We start from the raw sequence: 22085 nt of genomic DNA on the forward strand, positions 1-22085 counted from the left end.
TTTTTCATTCAAACACTGTACTTGCTTTACAGATGTGACCTTTTTCTGTTTGCAGAGAGCTTCCTCTTGTAAGAACCACAGAAGGACAAGTGTTTGTGTCAGCCTTGTCTCTCCAGCTGGTTCTAATTTAAGCAAATATTCCTCAAACATAGCTGAGTTATCACTTACACTAAGGGCATCTCTTTTGATAGAAATCATTAGTACCACACCTTACATTTTGGATTTTTATCTCAGGATGCAGATCTCATTGCATATCTGTATGTATAATTATGTTCCCTGAAGCTGATATCTGGCCAAGAAAAATATGTAACACTGATGGTGTGATCTTTATCTTTGTCTGCAGTGACATTTCTGTTTAAGGAACCAGATAAGAACCAGTTCTTTTACAAATCTTGCCCCACCTGCTTTTTTTTTTTTTTTTTTTTTTTTTTTTTTGGTTTGGTTTGGTTTAACATGCCTCAGTCATAGCATCATCTACATGTAGGGCACACCTCAGTGCGGGGTTTTTCGATGGAAATCATTAGTGACACACCCGACATTTCTGATGTATATCACAGTACCGTTAAAAAATATCTGCTTCGACGATTTTGTTCTGAGTCTGAAGCTGAAGTCAATCCAGAAGTATCACTGATAGGGTATGAATTACAGGGGTGTGTGAGCGAATCATTGAGAGTGGGCAGATAGAGGAGGAGCTAAACCCTGAGGCTAAAACAGTACCCTTTTAAATGATGTTTATCTCAAGAAGTGCATGTCCTTACAGAGCCAGGTCTATTCTTTACTGCCCAGTGCATATTTGAGTGGGCTAGGTTTGACATTTCAAAATTGGCTTGTTGCACTTTCAAAACAGTTTTGACAGGTTGTAAGAACAAAGGTGAGGTGAGGTTTTCTGCAGAACCCTTTTATCTCTGTAATGAGTGTTTCAGTGAAAATACTCTGTGTACATAGTGAAAACACATACAGACAAGTGACTGGAATGAGTGTGTGAAAATGGCCACGGGTGTGAGTGTGTGAGTGACTGGGTGAGTGTGTGAAACTTTCCACAGGTGTGAATGTGTGAAATTGGCCACAGGTGTGAGTTTGTGAGTGACTGGGTGAGGGTGCGAGTGAATGGGTGAGTGTATGTAACTGTCCACATGTGTGAGTGAGTGTGTGAGTGACTGGGTGAGTGTGTGTAACTGTCCACAGGTGTGAGTCTGTGAGTGACTGGGTGAGTGTGTGTAACTGTCCAAAGGTGTGAGTGTGTGAGTGACTGGGTGAGTGTGTGTAACTGTCCAGAGGTGTGAGTGTGTTAGTGACTGGGTGAGTGTGTGTAACTGTCCACAAGTGTGAGTGTGTGAGTGACTGGGTAAATGTGTGAGTGACTGGGTGAGTATGTGCAACTGTCCACAGGTGTGAGTGACTGGGTGAGTGTGTGTAACTGTCTGCAGGTGTGAGTGACTGGGTGAGTGTGTGTAACTGTCCACAGGTGTGAGTATGTGAGTGACTGGGTGAGTGTGTGTAACTGTCACTGGTATGAGAGTGTTAGTGACTGGGTGAGTGTGTGTAACTGTCAATGGTATGAGAGTGTTAGTGACTGGGTGAGTGTGTGTAACTCTCACTGGTATGACAGTGTTAGTGACTGGGTAAGTGTGTGTAACTGTCCACAGGTGTGAGTGTGTGGGTAACTTGGTGAATATGTGAAAGCTTCAATGCTGAGCTCTCTCTGAGTGATTTATGAATGAGTTAAATTATTGTGTCTAGCACTGATGCAAGTTTAATGGGCAACTGCTTCCCAAAACCTCCTCTCCCACAGCCAGATTTCACAGAACAGGTGAGAGGCTTTGGATATGCTGCTTCACACATGATGAATGTGTGGTGAATCTGGTGATGTTTCATTTAGTGTTCTGACAAGCTTCCACCTACGACACTGACAACAACTTGTCAGGACACATGGCATCCTGCTTCATTTCCTTCTTGTCTATCATACTGTAATTTTCTTAGAATAAGGAATGAGGGTGTGTTTTTATGTGTAGTTCAGTTTCCTCTTGTTATTAATGTAGTGTGACTTTGGAATCAAGAAAGTGAGGACAATATAACGCTGTTAGGAACACTGCAGTTTTATTAGCGCAGACCATTCCCAGCAGCCTTTGTAGGGGTGTTAATTTGGCAGCCGATTTTGATTTAGATTAAGTTTTACAGGCTGGAATAAAATGTGTATTAGCTTTAGTTTCATTTAATTCATTTAAATATTGTTAGTTTTTTTATATAATTTACTCCATTCATTTAAAAATGATACAAGCCTATTTGTTAACTATTTTAGAGGTATTGTTTACTACTAAATTTGATAAATAGTAGCTCAAACATTATGTTGCTAAAAATACAAAGTTATGGAAGGAATTTGGCTACTTTTTTTCAAATACACTTTTGTTGTTATAATGTTATAAACTGCATTTATATAACATCAATAACATATATCATATTAAAGTTTTTTTAAGTTCAAAGTCACTGTAGAATGCGTCGCAAACCGAGAATGAGTCGACCCCAAAAGATTCAACTCTACGAATCACTGGACGACAGTTGATATTAGCAACTCCCAGACACTGGAAAAATTGATTATTTGGGAGTTGACTCCTCTCCACTATTCTGCTCAGCTGCTTTTGCCCTGAAAACAGCAAACAGACGGAGCATTTTCCTGTTTATATTTCCTTGCAATTTTCTCTCTTTCGTATTTTAATTACTTTTTTGTTTGTTGATTAAAATAGTGCAACACATTTTGTCATGGTTTTCATCTTCAAATGTTTATTTTTATTTAGTTCTTCTTTAGTTTTTTGCTGTAAAATGAAAGGTCATGATATTTTTCATCATAGCAAAATTAAGCCCAAATTTATACACTGACCAGTCTTGTTTCTGCACTCATTGCCTGTTTGATCAGCTCCACTGAGTGTATAGGTTTGTTAAGCTCAGGACCACCACCGAGCAGCTGTGTTTTATTTGGGTGATGAATAATTTTCAGCGCTGCAGGGGCACAGACACTGGTGGTGTGTTATTGTGTGTTGCACTGCTATGAGTGATTCAGACATACTAACTATATGTTCTGTAATTATAGACTCCCAAAGAGGTGATAAAATATGTTATTGCAGATATGCACAAGTTATTGCAGAGTCAGAGCTTGTCTTTTCTATGTACCAAGGCAGAGGAGATGTTGGTTTAGTATCTCATGTGTTTGGACAGTTATGCATTCGTGCTTCAATAGAACTACAGCAGAGATACATTTATAATGAAGCCTGAATGAGCTACACCTCTGAGGACACTGGTGTAAAACCAACTCAACTCTGGTGTGACTAAGTTGAAGTTTTATGGCAAAAAGAAAATACCAACGAATATCTTAGTCATCTCCACCCAGTGAAAGTGTTTACAGACTGGGCCAGAAGCACAAGTCTGGACCCGTCTCAATAGGTCTGAACATAAGGGGCTTCATAGCTCTGTTTTCCACAGTGTGGTTAATGTGCTTTATTTGTCAGCTGCCTTAGAGTGGGTGGCATGTGACCTACACATGTTACATTTAACACCCATGTGCTTTCAGATGCTGTAATAACGCAGTGAGATTTGATGGAATTTGGCCACAAGAGCATTACTGCAGTCAGGTGCAGTTTCACTGCTCTACTGTCTACAAGTGTGGGGCTTTATACCCCACAGCCCACATTTGGCACTGAGCATGATGACCTTAAGCGTATCAAAATATCCACAGGTATGAATGTGTGAGTGTGTGTGTGTGTGAGAAACTGTCCATAGCTGTGTATGTGTGAGTGTATGAAACTGTCTACAGGTGTGTGTGAATGACTGGGGGAGTGTGTAAAATTGTTCACAAGTGTATGTGAGTGGCTAAATGTGTGTGTGATGTGTGATGCCTTGCAGTGGCCTGGTGAAGTACCTTTTGAAACTAGTTTGTAATTTTGTAACTGACTCACTCACTCACGCCCTCACGCACTCACTCAGTCATGTTTAGGAAAAGCTCCATGAGGTCCATGATCTTCAAAGTGTCAGATTTTGAATGACTGTATGCACAAGCAACACAATACAAACAAATCATGATTTAGAGAAGGTATAAAACAGCTAGAAAATTTAAAACACCTCGACTTTTTAAGAGTTTTTACATAAAGGTTGAAGTCTGTTTAAATTTTTGTATTTTTCTTTTTTGTTAGTTTTTTTGTACTAATGGTGCATGTGAATCTGACACACTTTTTAACGTTCTCCTCAGACCTGCTAGTGGCCTAAATATTTTCACACACTGGAACTTATCCAAATGTCTACACAAACTAGGTGTGTCCTGATGAACGTAATGTTTTGTCAGTCATCAGTTGTCAAATGAGGCCCTATGATGCAATTGCGTGAGTAACAACAGTAAAGCAAATGTAGACGAACAGATAAAGTAAGACCTGATCCCTCACTGATATCATTGTTTATGAATTTGTTTTTAGAGAGCCTGGTTTAAACACCTAGACATAAACAAAACAGGTCTGTTTTGCCCCTAAACTTAAACATAAACCTGTCAAAATTAATTCTACAGAATTTGACACCCAGTTGGTAAAGATGTAATCGTGAGTGATTTTTGGCACTGGTGTGCAGGGTTTTTTTATGGGAAAATGGCTTTATCATCTACAGTAACACCTTGACAAACTGATTGGTTGGAAAAAAAAAACACAACTTAGCTTAAATTAAATAATACAATAAATAATACACTCTCCTTCCATAATTACTTCATCCTGAACAGTGTTCTGGAATTACAGGGCCCAAGGCAAGGAGACAGATCCCCCACTTCTCCACAGTGGGTCACAGCTCTGGTACTTAATGAAATGTCCATGACCTGCTTTGATCAAAACCCCTGGAGCCCCACAGCATTGTTCTCCCCCTGTGTAAACAGCCCTGTTCAGAACGCTCGCTTTCAGCACCTGTTCCTTTAAATGATAATGAGCTGCTCGCTGTTCACCCCGACCCCGAGCGCACAGCAGTGAGGAGCGAGGAGCAGAAGCTCTGGTTTTTAGCTGTTTTTTACTCAGTTCTCTTTCTTCTCCATTTTTACTTTCTTATTTCTCCTCGTAGAATCAGAACTACTCGGTTTATCTTGTGTTTTTCTGACTTAGGCAGCACACAGAAAACTGGGTGGTCTTGTTTCATAGTGTGTGTGTGTGTGTGTGGATTGGGCTCCAGATCCCTTATTGAAGCCCACTCTAAAAAGAAACTTGAACAGTGGAGGATTAAAAGACACACAGAGGATGAGAAAGTGAAGGTCAGATGTTAGACTGTTTGTGTAACTGAGGTGTTCCTCAGCCTTTCAGTTTAAATTAATCATGGCTCATGAAACCATGGCTCAACAAGTTGATGCACATTTGTGATGAGCCACTAGCTGGTAAATATTTCCTGAGAAGTTTTTTTTTTAACATGATCATGATTTTTTTTTGTTTCATTTTGTTTTCAAAATGAAAACTTCAAATCAGCCTTAATTTTGGCAGTAAATCTTGTGCAATGTATTTTTATAAGTCTTGAGGTGTTCATCAGTCCTTTCTCACTGTTGCACAAGCACCCTGGAGAAATTACAAGCAATTTGCGAAAATAAAAGTATCCATGATAAATATTGACAGTTGTATTGCCGCACTCAGTTCGTTTATATCAAATCATTTACTTCTCAATCTTTCCCTGTTATTTCAGGTGTGCCTCAGGGCTCTGTTCTGGGGCCCCTTCTTTTCATTATCTATCTCCTTCCCCTTGGCCATATCTTTTGAAAACACAACATTAGCTTCCACTGTTATGCAGATGACACCCAGCTCTATTTCTCCTGTAAACCCACTCTCCACATCCCACTCTCCACCCTTACTGATTGTTTGACAGAAATAAAATCCTGGTTCACTGCAAATCTATTAAAACTAAACAGTGATAAAACCGAGGTTCTACTTGTTGGCACTAAATCAATACTCTCAAAAACTAACAGTCCCTTAATTGATATTGATAACACATCTGTTTTCCCTTCCTCTCAGATAAAAAGCCTGGGTATCATCCTCAACAATTCTTTATCATTTAAATCACATATCAATAAAATTACCCAGTCCGCCTACTTTCATCTACGTAATATCAGTCGCCTTCGTCCTGCCCTCACACCACATACCTCTGCCATCCTCGTGCACAGCCTCGTGACTTCCCGCCTTGACTATTGCAATTCTCTGCTCTTTGGTCTTCCACACAAATCTCTCCATAAGCTTCAATTGGTTCAAAACTCAGCTGCCCGTATCATCACAAAAACCCCTTCATTCCACCACATCACTCCTGTATTGTTTCAACTCCACTGGCTCCCAATCAAGTTCCGTATAGACTATAAAATCCTTCTACTCACTTTCAAAGCCATCCATAACCTCGGCCCACCCTATCTCTCTGATCTTCTCACTGTCACTACTCCATCTCGCACTCTCAGATCTTCCTCCTCTATTCACCTGACTGTCCCCTGCGCCCGTCTCACCACCATGGGGAGTAGAGCTTTCAGTCGCTCTGCTCCCCGGCTTTGGAATTCGCTGCCACCTGACATAAGGAACATAAACTCACTTCTACAGTTCAAATCCTCAATAAAAACTCACCTGTGCAAGATTGCTTTTAATGTTTAACTGATCCATGTTTTTAACTGTGTTATATTTTAATCGTTTCTTTTACCTGTATTTTACGTATAAATGTATTTATTTTTATTTCTTGCTGTTGTAATTGTAAAGTGTCCTTGAGTGTTAGAAAGGCGCTATTAAATAAAATGTATTATTATTATTATTATTATTATTCATCAACATCTTATTTTCTGCGTAATTCATTTCAGAGTTGCAGTGGCAACAGGGCGAGCATGGTGTTCCCAGGTCATTCGGGAGATATAATTCCTCCAGTATCTCAGCTGTACCAGGTAAACCTCCAGTAGATAATGAGTGAGCATTCACATTAAATGCTTAATTTAAACTCTGTGTGTGGAAATATTTGGATGGAGCAGGTCTGAAGTGAATGGGTGAGAACCCTGTAGTTCCAGCTCTTAGTGCAACTGTCAGTGCCAAGTATTGAAGAAACTATTTCTAGAGAAAATAAACAAAAACTAAATTCTTCTCTGCCATTAGAAACAAGTCTCTGCTGGAGCTCTCATATGAGCTGATTTTATTTTTCTCAGTGCTGATAACCCCCAGTCAGGTAAGAATATTACATTTAACACTAATATATAACACTTTCTGCAGGTCTCCGTTGTATCCTTTAGCTGTAAGCATCTCTAACTTAAAGTGATGTAGAATTTAGCAACTAAACTCTGACTCAGTTGCAGATTTTTAGTAAGCAGAACCTATAACCCATATATTGTTTGCTGTCCAGTTAATAACATGTGTCTACGAAAATAGTAAGTTCACTGGGGAAAGAAAAAACCTTCTTAACTTTCAATGGAAGTGAATGTAAATAGATTTTATTCCAAGTAATTTTGGAGCATTTCTATTGGTTCATTCATAAAGAAATGTTTACACAGTGGGAAGGACATCTGCTGTGTTCAAATGATGTAGTAAACTAAAAATCAGCTAAAATGAAGATGCATGTTTTTAATTGGACAATAATCAATATCGAATACATAAGGATAATATAGTATACTGTAGTATAATATAATATAGTAGAATATAGGAGAGTGTAGTGTCATATAATATAGTGTAGTATATAATAATAAAGTACAGTATGGTATTGTATAGAATAGCATTTTACAGTAGTAGTTGTGCCATAGTTTAATTATCCTAAAGTTGTTGGAGAGTTATACACACAGTTGACCCTTCACATTAACAATATATATATATATATATATATATATATATATATATATATATATATATATATATATATATATTATAATAGGGAATGTTTTGATGTTTGCACTAGCTGCAGGAAATTGCAAACAACACAGGAGTAGACTAAAATATGTAAAGAATTCAGATAAAACGAAAATGCACAAAGATAAGGTTTTGGGGATTCTTAAGATATTTGAGTTTTTTCCAGTTTCACAAGGGTCCTTTGTGCCCATCCCCCATGAATGTAAATGGGCAGAGAGTGCATCTTTCTTTCTTGTTTTTGTGTATGTATTTGTGTGAGAGAAAAAAAAAAAGAGAGATAGAGAGGGGGTGGGGTGTTGAGAGAGGGCGCTGGTAAAAGATAACAAAGTGTGTTGGTCTTCTTCACATAACTCTCAGTTTTAAAAACCTGTCCCAATCCTGCCTGGAATCACAAAAGCCAGTCACAGACGATGGAGCCACGTCTGTCATAATCAGACACGTCCCTGTTTGGTAGGAACCAGGGTGTCAAAGCTGTCTCCCATTTATGTACCTGCCTGTAAGGGGCCTTTCAGTCTGCTTCCACTTATCCTGCTGACCTTTGTTATTTAATTTCCTGAGAATTGTTCAGGAGAGAATTCTGATGAAGTTGTATCACAGATCATTAAAGAAGTTAATCCATTCCCGTAAAGACAGGGAGTTCAAAAGAATCCGCCCCCGTCAGAGAAACAGTACTTAAAAGCTCTTGTCTTTGAGAAACAATGCTTGTGTCCCTGATTCCATTATGATAACAACTTAACACTATGTGTCTGAAAATACGAATGAATGAATGTTCTTAATGGCTTGACTCCTGGTTTTGCTGTTAGGGATATATTACTCTGAACAAAATCACAAAGCACTGACAAGAGTATCAAGTGCCAACAGTTTAAATGTAGATAGTCTCTTAAACAGTAATTGATCAGCCAGTGTGAAACGGTGTTTACACATTTTCTAGTGAGCTTTAATGAAATATAAAAAACAAAATAATAATGAAATGATAAGAATGAAAGAACATAAAATAAGGAGTGTTTGTAATTGGAGAAATGAAAGAATTTTTAGGAAGGGTGTGTTTTACAGTATCATTTCCTTTTTGATTCTGTGTATAAAGTGTGGGTGGAACGGTGGCGCAGTCACACAGCTCCAGGGGCCTGGAGGTTGTGGGTTCGATTCTCGCTCCGGGTGACTGTTTGTTGGTGTGTTCTCCTCGTGTCCGCGTGGGTTTCCTCCGGGTGCTCCGGTTTCCTCCCACAGTCCAAAAACACACGTTGGTAGGTGGATTGGCGACTCAAAAGTGTCCTTAGGTGTGAGTGAATGTGTGTGTGTCTGTGTTGCCCTGTGAAGGCCTGGCGCCCCCTACAGGGTGTATTCCCGCCTTGCGCCCAATGATTCCAGGTAGGCTCTGGACCCACCGCGACCCTGAAATGGATAAGCGGTTACAGATAATGAATGAATGAATGTATAAAGTGTATAGATAAAGCTGCTCTCATTTTCACTTAAACATTCAAGAGGAAAGCAAAAGTGCTCCACTGCTCATTTGCACTTGAGCCGTTTCTCAGGTTGAAGACTCAGCAGCCAAGGGTTTTTATTTTCTGGTGTTTATGGCATTTAAGACAGCCTGAAAGATCACAGTTTGTCTGTTAAACCAGCACTAAGTAAACTTAGAAGTGTTGCTATTTTATTTGTTTATTTACAATAGAATACAATCCCATCCTATAAATACAATCTTCTTTATCATGCCTCATTACCCAAAACAATGAGGCGGTCTTGGTTCAAATATTTCCTTAAACTGCTTCAAAAGGCTGACACACCAAAAGACTTTGCAGAATGCAGTTGTGTCGAACTGCATCCCTTAATAGCGTTAGCAAAAAAAAAAAACATGCAAAGCAAAACAACTTCAGCATAGGAAAATACAGTCGATATTGTCATGCAGTATGACTTTACAGTACAGCAATCTGGAATTTCAGCATAAAAACAAAACACCACTGCTTTTGTGTTGGAGGATGCAATCAGAAAAACTGCAAAAACAAAATCATCAGCGGTTCTCTGGAGGTTATTAAAAAGTATCAAAGATATGCTACACAGATGATGAACTGTCTAAACTGGTCATATATGCAAGATTAGTTCAAGTTTTATTCTACACTTTTTTTCTCATTTGAGCCAGTGATAACAAGAAGTTTTCACTTGTACCAATATAATAGTGAACAACCTTAATTGAAACAACCTTAAAAACTTGAACAATCTTAAAACTTGAAAAATAAAGTGTGAAGCAGATCTGCAGTGCACTTTACTTATTTCAGGCACCATGAAGAAGGTAAGTCTTAAAACTATGGGAAACACTTCTTATGAATCTTGTATTCAGAATACATTATAATGAATTCATAACAGCATAAAAAAATACTCATAATACCTTGCATACTCCTAAAAATAGACATACCATGCAAAACAATTTATAAACCAGGACTATGTGACATTTATTCATCTGTTCCTTTTTATAAACTTGTTGTAATGATAAATTAGGACTTATCAAGGGACCCAATTATGAATATCAATGCAAGTCATATACTTTTGATTTATAATGTGTTTTATATGTAATGATTCCTGGTTATATGAAATCATTATTCTATTATAAAGCAGTGTGAACACAGGATTCACAGGAAGTGTTCCCAGAACAAGTAGTCACACAGGTGTAAAAAAAAGCAGCTTGCCAGCTTTAATGGCTTGAAAATATATTCAACTTGATTTAAACAGTTAAGCGAATAATAAGAAAAATAAAGAACCTAAAACAGAGTTTGAAATGAAGGTAGCGGAACATGTATGTTGGTCAGGCTATAGGCGTTCAGCTGTGGTGATTTGGATTGGAGTTGGATCTGTTGTATGGGATCTCTCCAATGGGCAGTGGAACACATGGACGTAGTCTAGAACAAAATAAAAACTGCAAGAGTAAATGTCTTCATATGATATCAGTGACAGGTATAAGATTATAATAAGCAACATCCTGAATATCCAAAATTATTCAAACCTTCATCTCTGCAGGCTGAAAGTGGCCATGTTCTTCAATGTGCATTTCCAAAGTGGACATCCCTCCTTTACAGCAAGAGAAAGCTGTTGATAGTAATTCAGAAATATTATGCCTGTATATAACATATTATATCCTCATGCATAAGGTAAGTAAGTAAGGTAAAATGAATGTAAAATTAGCAGAACACTTACAGTATAAATGAATACAGGATACAGGTGAGGTCATGGTTCAACCAACATCCACTTTGAATTGGGAGATGAGACAGGAACAGAAGACTTAGTAAGGATAGGATGGGTCTTTCTCTTGGTTTTTTAAAAGGTTTGTCAACGGCATTGTCTGGAAATCTGAAATAAGCTGAGTTTTGATATGAGTTTTCCCATCTTAAGTTTCCTCGGATCAGTGGTAGTGGGATCAAAGAATGATCCTGAGCAACAGCAGAGTTTCCAAAGGCATAGTTTTAGCGTTTTTCATAGGAAAAGAAAGTGCAAAAAAGGTCTCGCTTGAGATGTATCCGTCAGTTTCTGGCAGTGTTGCCAAAAACAGTGATTCTGAAGCATTGTTTCTTCATGTGCTCTTAATGTCAATAAGGTTATTCTGCTCTGCAGATGGTCACCATCCCTTCTTTTGAATGTTCTAGCTAACTGTTACAACATGTACATTATCAAAACATTCCAAATGCTTGAGAGGTCTGTACGTGAATATAAATGGAAACAACTTTTAGTCCTCCCTTAAAGCACCTTTTTCTTTCCTAAAATGTCTTTATTATGTCAAAGCATTTTCAAATAATGATAATATTAAGCCTTACATTACATTAAGGCAGAACGGTAAAATACAAGAGTTGTAGAATTGGTAACACTGATAATTGTTATAAAAATAATATATACCTTTATATATCATGGATTATCTGCTTCTTGACAGAAAAGAAATTATTCTTATGTGAAATCATACTTGATAGAGAAACCATTGAAATATTAAAAATATAACCTAAAATAAAATTAATATTAAAGCAAGTATAATTTTACACTTTTTCCCCCAACCCCAAAGCAACCACATGCAGAGCAGAATAAAAAGCCTTTTTAAAAACTGAATTAAGCAACTAAAGAGCACTGTGGCTGTGGTAATGAGAAGTTTCTTCTGTCTTCAGGACAGCAGTTCCTGTTGAATGTTAATGCTGTTAGAACATCCTTTAGTTCGTCCATATTCAGACCACCGTGCTCCACTGTGCCATAGCGGCGTCCATAGCTTGGAGAGCCATAAGAAGTCGAGGAGAAACTCATAGAAAAGCCAGAGCCTGTAGCGTCAAAACTTCCTCGCCTGGAACCAGACCTGGAACCAGTTCTGGAGCCAGACCTGGATCCTGAATTTGATCCTGAGCCACTGATGCTGTACGGACTGTAAAGGCCTTTGCTGGACTGACTTGATGCCTCCAGCAAACGTAAGCCTGAGCCTTCCTCAATCATGCTTCTCTCCATTGCATCTTTATAAGATATTTTCAGCTTTGTTTTGGGGCAGGTGAGATATTTGGAGTATCCACTAACATCCCGTAGTTTCTGAGCAGTGCGGGCATCAAGAGTGCCTTTCTTTACAGCGTCATCCAGTGGTACTCTGCCTGCAACATCAGGTTCAATCAATCCACCAGTGAGATACTGGACTTCCAGGAAACGTTGGCCAGCCTCATAGTACAGCCAACCCTTCTTTAAGGCTTGAGCAGCCGACATCTTGGTTTTGGTTCTTGGATCTTCAAATCCCTGGAATGCTTTCTGAGCTAAGTTGATACGGTCTACCATTATCTTGTCCACCAGCCCTTTGCTCAGTGCATCAGCAACTGTAAACTTCTCTCCAGTATTTGGGTCAATGATACCTCCAGTGCATGCCTGTGCTTCTAGCAGCCTTTGCCCTGTAATATTATCGACGAGATTCCTATGCATGGCTTCTGTAACTGATACTTTCTCCAGAGTATCTGTGTCTAGGATGCCAGCCACTGGCCCAGTTTCCTCAGTAGGGTCAGTCCAGGTTGATGCTGGCGTTCTAATGGTTGGAGTCGGGCTCATGGGAAATGACGAAGTGGATCCGAAGGAAGATGACCGTGATCTAAAGCCACTCATGTTGCCAGACAACATGTCTGCAAATTCAGTGATCGATAACGTGCCGGCACGGTACTGGTCTAAAGCAGACTGGTCAATGAGACCTTTAGTGATGGCATCATCAATGTCATACTGACGTCCAGACCTTCGGTCAATGATCATAGATTTGACAACACCATCCGAGGATGAGATGGTAATTTCTTCCCATTCACATTCTTGCTCTGCAAGCTCAAGATATGTCTGATGATCAATGAGGCCTTTGCGGTATGCCTCATAAACTGACATTTCTTTCCCTGTTTCAGGGTCTACAATCACTACTCTGCGTTTGCGGACTGATGACTTGGACGATGTCTTCCTCTCACGCTTTTTCTCTTTCAGCAGTAACAGAGCAAGACCGGTTTCAGGGTCAGTCATGCACCTCTCCATCAGCTGGAGGTAAGTCAGATTCTCCTCTGTGTTTGGATCAAAGAAACCCTTAGTGTCATCAGATGGGTCAGTGAGGATGCCATTCATCTCCTCATCAAAGAGGCTACGTTTGTAAGCCACTTCTACTGGCAGGCGATGACTCTCCTCGGGATCGATGATTCCACCTGTAGCTATCTGAGCCTCCAGAAGACGAATACCATGGTCTTTGAGGATCAGACCCTTTTTCATGGCCTGGAATAGGGAGATGACTTTACCAGAGTATGGGTCTTTGTAGCCGGTCACAGCTCGCTCAGCAGAGAGAAGCTTGTCTTTGAACTCTGGCCCAACTACTCCTAATTTTACTGCTTCATTGACCGTCAATTTCAGATTCTTAATGGGATCAATCACATATCCAGTGGCTGCTTGGGCCTCCAGAAGTTCAAAGGCAGTGCCTGGTCTGATCATGTTCTTCTTCATGGCTTGGTATATCGACAATTTGTCTTTAGAAGCCTCTACATACACACCAGCAATACAGCTTATGCCCTCGAGGTATTTCTTCAAGTCTTTACTGATATCTTCCACTGAGACAATGCCTTCCGAGAGCTCTGTATAGGTCTTCTGATCAATAATCTGAGAACGCAGCAGTTCATCAATGGTAATTTGCTTTCTAAGACCTCTGAACAGCAATCGCTTATCTGCAAGTGACAGCAAATGCAAGCCACTTTCTTTGTCAACTTTACATCTCTTGATAAGTTGAGTATAAGACAGCTTTTCATCTGTTGTTGGATCGACAAATACTTTGACATCTCCACTTGGATCAGTTAGCTTGTCACAGGTTTCTTTGTTGATGTATCCACGTTGCATTGCTACATCAGCAGGTAGGTGGAAATTATATTCAGGATCCATCAGGCCTCCGGTGGAAAGCTGAGCATCTAGGAGCTTTAATGCATACTCTTCAGGAATCAGACCCTTTTTCATGGCTTGATATAGAGAAATGACTTTCCCAGTGTATGGGTCTTTGTAGCCTGTGACTGCCCTCTCTGCAGACAAGAGTTTGTCGTGGAGTTCAGGGCCAACAAGACCCTTGCGGACAGCCTCGTCAACTGTTAGTAACTCATGTTTCACAGGATCAATGATGAATCCTGTTGCTGCTTGTGCTTCCAATAAATCAATGGCAATATCAGGCTTGATCAGGCCTCTTTTCATTGCATTGTAAATGCTAACTTTTGCAAAGTTGTCAGAAAGAACCCCAGCAACGCTCCCTGTGCCAAAGAGGTAGGATTTAACTGTTGGCATCTCCATAACCTCCCGGATTGTTTTCTTACCTTGTTTCAGCAGATTGTAAGTTTCAAGGTCTATTATGCGAGAACTATACAGCTCCTCAATCGTAACCCTGCGTCTGATTACATCACACAGCATGCTCTGCTCAGTTTTAATGACTTCCCTGTGCTCAATAATTTCAATGACAATGATGATCATTCTTTCTTTTGTGATCTTTCCTGACCGGTACTGTTCAATAAGTCTTTGCTTATCTTGCTCTGGAAGCATGTCGGATGACATGACATCCCATAAACTCATTTGCTTTCCTGCAAAACTTTTGTGCGGTATGTCTATTTGTGTATTAGCCAAGTCTGTTTGTGCTTCTTCTTCAGAGAAAACAAATGTCTTCTCAGCTTCTTTTGGTGCCTCAGCCTTAGAAATAGGCAAAAGAAGAACACTGGTTTCAGGATCTTTTATGCAGGTCCCTATCAGCTGTTTGTAAGTGACACTCTCATCTTTGTTAGGATCAGTGAAACCTTTGACATCTTCTGAGGGATCGCTGAAAGATTTAGCAGTCTGCTTGTTTAAGTAACCTCTTTGAATGGCTATCTCTTTGGGGACACGGTGGCTGTTCACTGGATCAATTATCCCTCCAGTGGCTTCTTGAGCTTCCAGAAGAGGTATGGCATACTCTCGAGGAACAAGCTCTTTCTGCATGGCTTGGAAAAGGGAAATCTTGTTACCAGTGTATGGATCTTTATAACCAGTTACAGCTTTCTCTGCTGACAGTAGTTTTTCATGAATCTCAGGTCCAACAAGACCAGCTTTTACAGCATCATCCACTGTAAACCTGTGATTCTTGACTGGGTCAACAATGAACCCAGTTGCAGCCTGAGCTTCCAGCAGCAAAAGACCTGTCTTTGTTGTTAGCAATTTCTGTTTCATTGCTTCATAAATGCTGAGCTTTTCTTTGGATTTTTCATCAAAAGCTCCAGCAATGCATTCAGATCCTCTCAAATACTTCTTGACTGAATCAATCTCACTGACCTCCTTTGGCTTCTTCTTGCCTTGTTGGAGCTGATCATACATGGCTTTGTCAATGATTTTGGATTCAAACAGGGAGGTGGCAGTAACAGGTTCTCTGAGGCCACTAAACATATCCTGCTGCTTTTTTATCTCTTTTTCTTCAACTAGGGTTATCACAATCTTAATGATCTTTTCAATTGTAACTTTTCCTGATCTATACTGACGTATTATTTCAATCCTTTGTTCTTCCGTTAGATATTCAGAATTGATAATCTCCCAGATTGTGACCTTCTTTCCTTTAAAAGGTCCACTCTGTAGCTCCAGTGTCGCCTGGTTTAAAGCTTCCTTGGTTTGAACATCCAAGGGCACCTCTGATTCTGTTGACTTGACAGCTTTTTCTGAGAGTGGCAGCAATGGAAGACCTGTTTCTTTGTCAGTGATACATTTCTTCTGCAGCTGTGCATAGGAAACTTTTTCCAATGTGTTGGGGTCATAGAATGCATTAGTAGTGTCTGATGGGCTGCTTAAGCTCTTGTTCATTTCCTCACTGAAGTACCCACGTTTATAAGCAATATCCTGAGGAATTCTGTAACTTTTTATAGGGTCGATGATTCCACCAGTGGCAAGTTGTGCCTCCAGAAGCCTAATTCCCTGATCTTTATTAATGAGATCTTTTTGCAATGCCTCAAATAAGGATGTAGTCTGTCCAGTGTAAGGATCCTTGTATCCAACCACAGCTCTTTCAGCAGACAACAATTTCTCATGCAGCTCTGGACCAACAATCCCAGATTTAACAGCATCATCAACTGAGAGTTTTTGTTTTTTTATCGGATCAATGATGAACCCTGTTCCAGCCTGGGCTTCCAGGAGATGCAGTGCAGTCTCGGCTCCAAGCATGTTCTTTTTCATGGCTTCGTAAATTGGCATCTTTTCCTTAGTTGACTCGATGAAAACTCCAGCTATGCTGTTTGTACCCTTAAGAGCTTTTTTAACAGGCTCCATCTCAGAAACCTGTTTAACTGAAGCTTTGCCATTATGCAATTCATTGAATAAATCTTTATTTATGATCTTAGATTCCAGGAGCTCAGATGCAGGCACAGATGATCTCAAACCATCAAAAGTAGGTTCTTTTGTTTTCTCTTTATCCTCTACAACAGTGATTACAATCCTGATGATTTTCTCTACAGTGATTTTGCCTGATCTATACTGTCGAATAAGGTCTTTCCTCTGATCTTCAGTGAAGTACTCTGAATTGATCACTTCCCAGATGGTCACTGTCTTGCCCTTGAATTTCCCAAATGGCACTAATAGATTTGTTTTACTGAACATATCTTTAGCTTCCTCATCTGTGTAAGTCCTTTCCATGGCTGAAGCTGTCTCTGTAACTGGAAGAAGTGGGAGGCCTGTGTCAGAGTCTGGTTGACATTTACTTAATAGTTGTTGATAAGTAAGCTTTTCTTGGGTGTTAGGATCTTTGAATGCTTTCCTGTCCTCTGGAGGTTTGGATAAGACTTTGCTTAGCTCTTCATCCAGCTGACCTTGTTTACATGCAGTTTGAACTGGAATACGGTGACTGTTTACTGGATCGATTATGCCACCAGTTGCAAGTTGAACATCAAGAAGTTTTGTGGCTTGGTCCTCTGTCACCAAACCTTTTTTCATGGCTTCAAATACTGAAATTTTGTTTCCAGTGAAAGGATCTTTGAAACCAGTTGCAGCCCTTTCAGCAGAAAGCAGTGGGGTGTGCAGCTCAGGCCCAATAATGGATTCCTTTACAGCCTCATTGACAGAGAGCCTTCTATTCTTAACAGGATCAACAATGTATCCTGATGCAGCTTGAGCTTCAAGAAGAGACAAAGCTATACTGGGTGAAATTTTTTTCTCCTTTAAGGCCTCATAGATGCTCATTTTTTGGTTGGGTTCCACCATTACTCCACCAATACAATCCTTGCCTTTCAGGCATGTCTTTACTTTGTCAAGCTTGCTGAGCTCTGGCACAGTTATCTTGCCTTTTTTCAGTTTGTCAAATTCTTTTTTGTTCAGCACACCAATTTCATTAAGCCTGCTTGCTGGCACTTTTTCTATGATTCCATCAAATGCCAGAGGTGAGTCTCCATTTGTTTTTACCCCATCGACATCTGTAGATCCATTGAAAACGCTCTTTGTTGTTACTTGCACTGTTGCTGTAACCAATTCATCTTCAGGAACACTGTCAGTTTGGATCTCAATCTCCTTTGTCTGGCCTGTTGTGGGTTTCTGTGAAACCTGGAGCTGTTGGAGCTTTTCTCGTAATTTCTTGTTCTCTTCACCCATGAGTTTTTCTTGTTCTTGTTTTTTCTTTCCTAGTTCTTCCATCTCATTTTGCTTCTTGAGCATATCTTCCTCAGCATCTTTCTGCTTTTTGACAGCAGCATCCAGGATAGCCTGAAGTTTCTTTTTCTCCTCCTCCATATCTTTCCTCTGACGCTCTTGTTCATCTTTAAGGGCTTTGGCTTTCTTCACCTCATCTTCTAGTTGTTTCTCAAGCTTCTTCCTCTCTGCCTCGATGGCTTTCTCCTGTTTCAGCAGGATTTCTTTCTCTGTAAGGAAAGTTTGCTCAAGGACCGTCTTTTCTTTTAGTATTTGCTCCTGTTGAGCGCTGGCCAACTGTGATGAAACAGAAGAAATGTATTAATTTCATGAATATAAACAGTTATAGTTGCACATAAAATATAAATAAAAATAAAATTAGGTTTTATTAAATAATGTCTCAATATTTCACATGCTTTTTGCTTTAAAATAAATTACCATTACATATACAGTTACGCAAATCTAACAAAAAAAAAAAAAAATTCATAAAAAAATAATTATCTAAAAAATATAATTTAATAAAATGTTTAGGAGCTTTGTTCATGAAAAATCCCTGTCTATGTTAATAATGATCAGCAATTGATATGAATAAGATGATTAGCACAACATTTTTTTAAATATCAAATGTTACTGAAAGGGAATTTGGTTATTTTCAGGAAAGTTAGTTTTTCCTGTGTTGGCAATACCTCTTTTGCTTTGTTCTGTAATTCCAGTGACTCCTTTTTTAGTTTCTCTTTTTCTTGTTCAAGCTCTGCAATAGCTTTGCGCAAATCCTCTGCTTCTTTGTTACTCTGCAACCTTTCCACTTCCAGTTTCTCAACAGCAGTGACCTTTGCTGATGTTTGTTTCTCAGTGTCAGCCAAGCGGAGTCTGATTTCTTCTGCTTGCTCCTTGAATTTTTTTGCTTCATCCTCTGCTTTAGACTGAGCTTTGCTCAGTTCTTTTACCTTTAACCTCAGCTTCTCTGCCTCTGCAGTTACCTCTTGCTGCCTCTTGCGTTCTGCTTCTAGAGATTTCTGGAAGCCTTCTGTCTCTTGCTCTAAACGCTGTTGCATTACCTTTTTGGCCTCCAACAGTTTTTGGGCTTCTTCTTGAGCTTTGTCTTTCTGTTTCTGGAGCTTTTCAGCTTCAGCTTTCAGTTTTGTTGCTTCCTGAATGGCTTGCATTTTTTCCTTGAGCATCTTTTCAGCCAAGTCTCTCTGCTGGGCAAGGTCAGACTCTGCAATTTGTCTCAGCTGAGCAGCCTCTTGGGCATCGGCACTGAGCTTTTGAGCCTCTTCAGCCAGCTTCTTCATCTTCTCAGCCTCTTCCTCCAGCAGTTTCTTGGTGTTATCTTTATCCTTCTCCATCAGTCGCTTGTTTTCCTCCTCAATTCTGAACTTCAGTTTGATTAATTCCTCCATCTGGCTCTTTACCTTTGCAAGCTCAGCTTCCACCTGAGCTTTTTGTTTGACAGCATCACTGACTTCATCTTTCAGTCGTTTCAGCTCCTCATCCAAGACAGACTTCTGCTTGTCAGTTTCTTCCAGTTTCAGTTTTACCTTTGCCAACTCTTTTTCCACTACAGACTTCTGGTTCAAGGTTGTCTCAGCAAGTTCTTTGTGCTTGGCCATCTCCGCATCAGCCAGTTCCTTCTGTTTAAGTGCAGCTGTTTCTGCTTTAGCACGTTTGGCAGCCTCATGTTCAGCTTCTTTCCTCGCTTTTTCAGCATCTTCCTGGGCCTTGGCTTGTTTAGCTGCCTCAGCTTCAGCTGCCTGTTTTTGACGATCTGCCTCATCTGCTTTTTGCCGAAGAAGAGCAGCTTCTTTCTCTGCCTTCTGCTTTGCCTTTTCAGCATCTTCAGCCAGTTTCTTTGCCTTCTCAAACTCTTCTTTCAGTTTGTGTTGAGCAAGGCTGTCCTCTTTTTGCTGGACAAGAACATCCTGAGCCTTCTGCTCAGCAGCAGAACTCTTCTGTGCAGCTTCCTTTGCTAAAAGAACCTGTTTCTCAGCTTCCTTTTCCGCATTCTCCTTTTGTTGTTTGGTTTCTTCAGCTTTCTTTTGAAGACGCTCAGCCTCTTGTTGGGCAGCTTTGCACTGCCTTGCTGCCTCTTCTTCTGCTGCAGCAATCTTCTTTACTTTTTCCTCTGCCTCCTTCCTCTTTTTCTCTTCTTCTAGTGCCAGCTTTCTGAATTTCTCCGCCTCCTCTTCTGCTTGTACTTTACTTTTCTGAGTCTCATCCGCAATGCTCTTGAGCTTGTTCAGCTCAAGCTCAAGGTCTAGCTTTCCGGTTGAAGCCTTCTCAAAGTTGAGTTTGAGAATATGAATTTCCTCTTCAACCACTTTCTTTTGCTTCAGTGTCTCTTCAACAAGTTTCTTCTGCCGGACTAATTCATCATCAGAGGTCTTCTTCAGGTGACTGATCTTTTCCTCAATGTCTTGTTTATATTGAGTCCCTTGATCTTCAAGGAGCTTCCTCTGATAGGCCTCTTCCTCAGCTTTTCTCTTAAGACGCTCATTTTCAGCCTCCTTCTCTTTCAAGGCAATCTCTGCCTCAGTCTTCAAATGAGTTGCTTCATTAATTGCAGACAGTTTCTCTTTGAGGATCTTCTCAGCCTCCGCTCTCTGGTGGGCTGCCTCATCCTCTGCAACTTTCCTTTGTTTTTTTGCTTCTTCTGCGATTGCTCTCAGTTTGGCAGCTTCCTCAGCAAGTTCCCTCATTTTGGCTACCTCAGATTCAAGGAGTTGTTTGCTCTTTTCAGTGTTTGACATGGACTCTTTTTCTGCTTTGGATTTCAGCTGGATGAGGATTTCCATCTCCTTTCTTACTTTCGAAAGCTCATCCTCCAGCTGCTCTTTTTGTTTTATAGCTGAGTTTGCTTCATTTTTCAATCGCTGCAGTTCAGCATCCAGCAAAGTTCGTTGCTGTTCGGCATGATCAAAATCTAACCTCAATCGGATCAGCTCCTGTTCGGCTTGGAGCTTCTGTTTAGCAGTTTCTTCTGCATCTTTCCTTTGCTTCTCAAGCTCCTTCTCTGCTGCCTCCTTCTGTTTCAGAGCAAGCTCCTCAGATTTAGCCCTCTTCTTTGCCTCTCGTTTGGCTTCCTCTTTCTGTTTTTCAGCATCCTCTTGAGCAGCACTCTTCTTATGTGCCTCTTCTTCAGCCTGGAGCCTCAGTCTGAGAGCTTCATTGGCCTTCTGTCTCCAGATCTCCAGTTCCTTCTCAGCTTGTTCTCTTGCCTTATCAGCTTCAGCTTGCTGCTTTTTAAGGCGGTCAGCCTCTTCTTGAAGTTGTATAACGTTGCCTTGCTCTTGTTTCAGAGACTCTTCCAGCTTTGTTGTCTTTTCTGCAAATGAAAGTCGTTTGCTCTGAAGCTCTGTGGCAGCAGTCTTCTGTGCCACCTCCTCTGCAATTTGGATCTGCCTTTCCTTTTCCAGTGCAGCCTGCTTCATTCGCCTCTCAGCCTCTTCTGCTTGATTCTTAAACTTCTCCAGATCCTCCAGTGCCTTTTGTTTCTGCTTTGCAGCTTCCTTTTCTGCCTCTGATTTTTGCTTTAGCTCATCCTCTGCCTTGCGTTTCTTCTGAGTCTCTTCATTCACCTGCTTCCTTAGCTTCTCTGCTTCTTCTTGGGCAGCTTTTCTAAGTTTATCAGCATCTGTTGCCTTGTCCCTGAGCTGCTGAAGTTCAGCTTCTGCAGTAGTCTTCTGTTTGACGGTGGTCTCCAGCTGAAGTCGAATAATTCGTATCTCTTCTTCGATCTTGACCCGGCTTTGCAGGGCCTCTTCCACCTGCTGGCTTTTAGACTTAATCTCCTGCTCCGAGAGGTTCCTTAGCTCCTGGAGCTCCTGCTGAATGTTCAGTTTCTGTTTTTCAGCATCAACTGCAACAACCTGTCTTCTGCTGACTTCATCTTTCATCTTCTGCTTCAGCTCTTCTGCCTCTTTCTCTGCTTTGGCAATAGCCTTGGCGTGAGTTTCAGCTAACTGTCTTTGCTTTTCTAACTCGGCCTGCATCTCCGCCATCTTTTTCCTCTCTTCCTCCTTAAGTTTCTCGTTGTTTTTCTATATTAATGGAGGGATAAGGTTAGCAGGGACAAGGTTAGATGTATTGTTATGTCTGTTCAGATTTTAG

General features: G+C 40.3%; 1 protein-coding gene across 1 annotated transcript in view; it reads right to left on the reverse strand.

Annotated features, from left to right (window-relative positions):
• The window catches only part of LOC136699457 (epiplakin-like), a 94883-nt gene that overhangs the window by 27657 nt on the left and 45141 nt on the right, over positions 1 to 22085 (reverse strand). The window contains exons 33-34 of the mRNA XM_066674178.1: positions 18662 to 22015; positions 11949 to 18272 (exon numbers count right to left, since the gene is read on the reverse strand). Coding sequence (XP_066530275.1) covers positions 11949 to 18272; positions 18662 to 22015 — 9678 coding nt within the window. The remainder of the gene's footprint in view (positions 1 to 11948; positions 18273 to 18661; positions 22016 to 22085) is intronic.

This window comes from Hoplias malabaricus, chromosome 6 (genome assembly GCF_029633855.1).
Source record: "Hoplias malabaricus isolate fHopMal1 chromosome 6, fHopMal1.hap1, whole genome shotgun sequence".
NCBI lineage: Eukaryota > Metazoa > Chordata > Actinopteri > Characiformes > Erythrinidae > Hoplias > Hoplias malabaricus.